At 39.4% G+C, this 2350-nt stretch overlaps 1 protein-coding gene across 1 annotated transcript; it reads left to right on the forward strand.

The window, feature by feature from the left end:
- Nucleotides 1–237: 237 nt before the first annotated feature.
- LOC140160181 (uncharacterized) lies at nt 238–1254 on the forward strand. The gene has a single exon (XM_072183459.1). It carries the CDS (start codon nt 238–240, stop codon nt 1252–1254), a length of 1017 nt encoding a protein of 338 aa, XP_072039560.1.
- Nucleotides 1255–2350: the final 1096 nt, after the last annotated feature.

The raw sequence follows: 2350 nt of genomic DNA on the forward strand, positions 1-2350 counted from the left end.
AGGTCATGATTGAGGAAAGAGAGATATTTAACTCCCATGACGTTGTGTCATTGTTTATTACGCCTATTGAGAAATCTTTGGAAGTGATTAAATCTCGGTTGGAATCGGATAAAACCTTGAAAAAGAGAACTCTACTGTCAGTTACGGATGTGTTGGACCTACTACGGTTTGTCCTCACTACAACGTATTTCTTATTCCGTGGTAATATTTACTTACAAACAACGGTTTGGAGCGGCCATGGGGAGCCCGGTCTCACCTGTAGTAGCAAATCTGTACATGGAATTACTTGAGCAACATGCGCTAGCTTCAGCCCCGTTAGATTGCAAGCCAAGACTATGGAAAAGATATGTCGATGATATTTTAGAGGTGGTTAAGGAAGACCAGGTCGACAATCTTACGAACCATATCAACCAAAGCGATCCCACAGGCAATATAAAGTTTACGTATGAAAAAGAGCAAGAGGGCACCATCCCTTTTCTGGACACGCTTATAGTAAGGAAAGCAGATGGCTCGGTTAAGCTACTCGTTTACAGAAAGGTCACACATACAGACCAATATCTTAATTTCCAGTCCCACCACCCGATACACCACAAATTAGGTGTAGTCCGCACTCTCCTTGACAGGATAAACAGTATTGTTACGGAAGAGGGAGACAAGAAACAGGAAGAGGAGAAGATCCAACAAGCGTTAAGCCGGTGTGGCTACCCCCGTTGGTCCTTTAAACAGGTTAAAGAGAAAATGGCAAACAAACAGGTTAAGCCGAAGACCAAGAAGGACAGTAATAACAAGTCAAAAGGTCTTGTGGTAGTCCCGTACGTAGAGGGCCTGTCACAGAAAGCTAACAGGATTTTCCGCAAACACGGCATAGCCACGGCAATGAAACCCAACAATACTCTCCGCAAGATACTTGTGCACCCAAAAGACAAAATCGACCCCCGTAGCACTACTGATTGTGTCTATGAAATGCCGTGCACCAACTGTAATCATTCATATATAGGTGAAACCGGTCGCAAGTTCGAAATTTGGCTCAATGAACACCAGAAAGAAACAACTAGGGTGTCCAAGACAAAGCAAAACTTTACTCGTCAAACTCGTAAACAGTCAAGTAGTGAACAGTCAAAATCGGCCATAGCAGATCATGCCGTGCAACAAAACTACATCATTAACTGGGACAATGCGAAAATCCTTTGCAAAGAGTGTGACCCCAACTCAAGACACATAAAGGAATCAGGAAAAGGGGAGCCAGCGTCATGAATAGAGACGAGGGCGCCCACTTCTTAAGTCACGTTTATGGTCCTCTCCTGGCTGATACACCATCTACGGTCGGGATCCGGCAAACCGGAAGTGGTGAGGACCTACCATCATCATTCTGAAGATGTCTATCGCCCATGATAGACGAAACCGTCAATCGTGAGTAAATTTCTGGTTTTGTGCAAACGAAATTTATTTAATCAACATTAATTCAGGTTTGATATGAACTGATATGGAAAATAATTATGTGTTTTAGACAATTCAAAACAAATGTTCTCATTTCATGTTAAAGTGCAATTGTTATTGCATTTTGTTTATTATATATTGTATTATTGTATCCCTTTTGTGTACTTTTATACTAGCGTATAGCTTATACTATATTATAATATGATTATTATGTTTTGAATTGAATGAGGGCCTGCTTGGAAAGCAGTGCTAGTCGCTGAAGTTATTAGCCTAAATAAATAAAGAATAAACTAAACTAAAAGGATGGTTGTTTTAATCTAAAGGTTAGGCTTTTGTAGAATAAATCCTGAACGGTCAGCCGTAGATAGCACCGTTTTCTTCAGCAAAATATCACTTGTTTCTAAGTAACAAAATGGTAAAACGTTGTACAAGAAAATATTAGCCTGTTGCCAAATCTTACACGATCATATTTATTTTAGTTATATATCGTCTGTAACAGTTTTTATTGAATACACGTTTCACATTTGCACAAATGGTATCATATTTATATGATTTAAGAAGAGCAGTGACTTTTACCAGACAGATTACTGTTTTGAAGCAAAGTAACAAAGCAAAAGTTTAATAAATGCTGGCAATACTACAAACATTCTTTATATCAATAGGTGAATAAACACTCAAGCCGCTTATACTTTCCCCTTATATCTCAATTGCCAAGGACTGACAATTTATCCTCACATGAACTTAATTCTGTTCCAACCCTAATAAATTATTAGCCGCTACGGTTAACTAATCCAATCGATAATGACGCTATTGACATGTACGGGCGGAGTTCCACTGGCCGAGTTTTGGGGTATTTTTTACTGATTTGCTGTCGTTTTCATTTACTCATCAAGGCGGTCTCCCGTTATTATAA

This window comes from Amphiura filiformis, chromosome 9 (genome assembly GCF_039555335.1).
Source record: "Amphiura filiformis chromosome 9, Afil_fr2py, whole genome shotgun sequence".
NCBI lineage: Eukaryota > Metazoa > Echinodermata > Ophiuroidea > Amphilepidida > Amphiuridae > Amphiura > Amphiura filiformis.

Excerpts from the sequence above, each read along its gene's own strand:
- LOC140160181 (XM_072183459.1), top strand. The coding sequence starts at position 238 with ATGGGGAGCCCGGTCTCACCTGTAGTAGCAAATCTGTACATGGAATTA.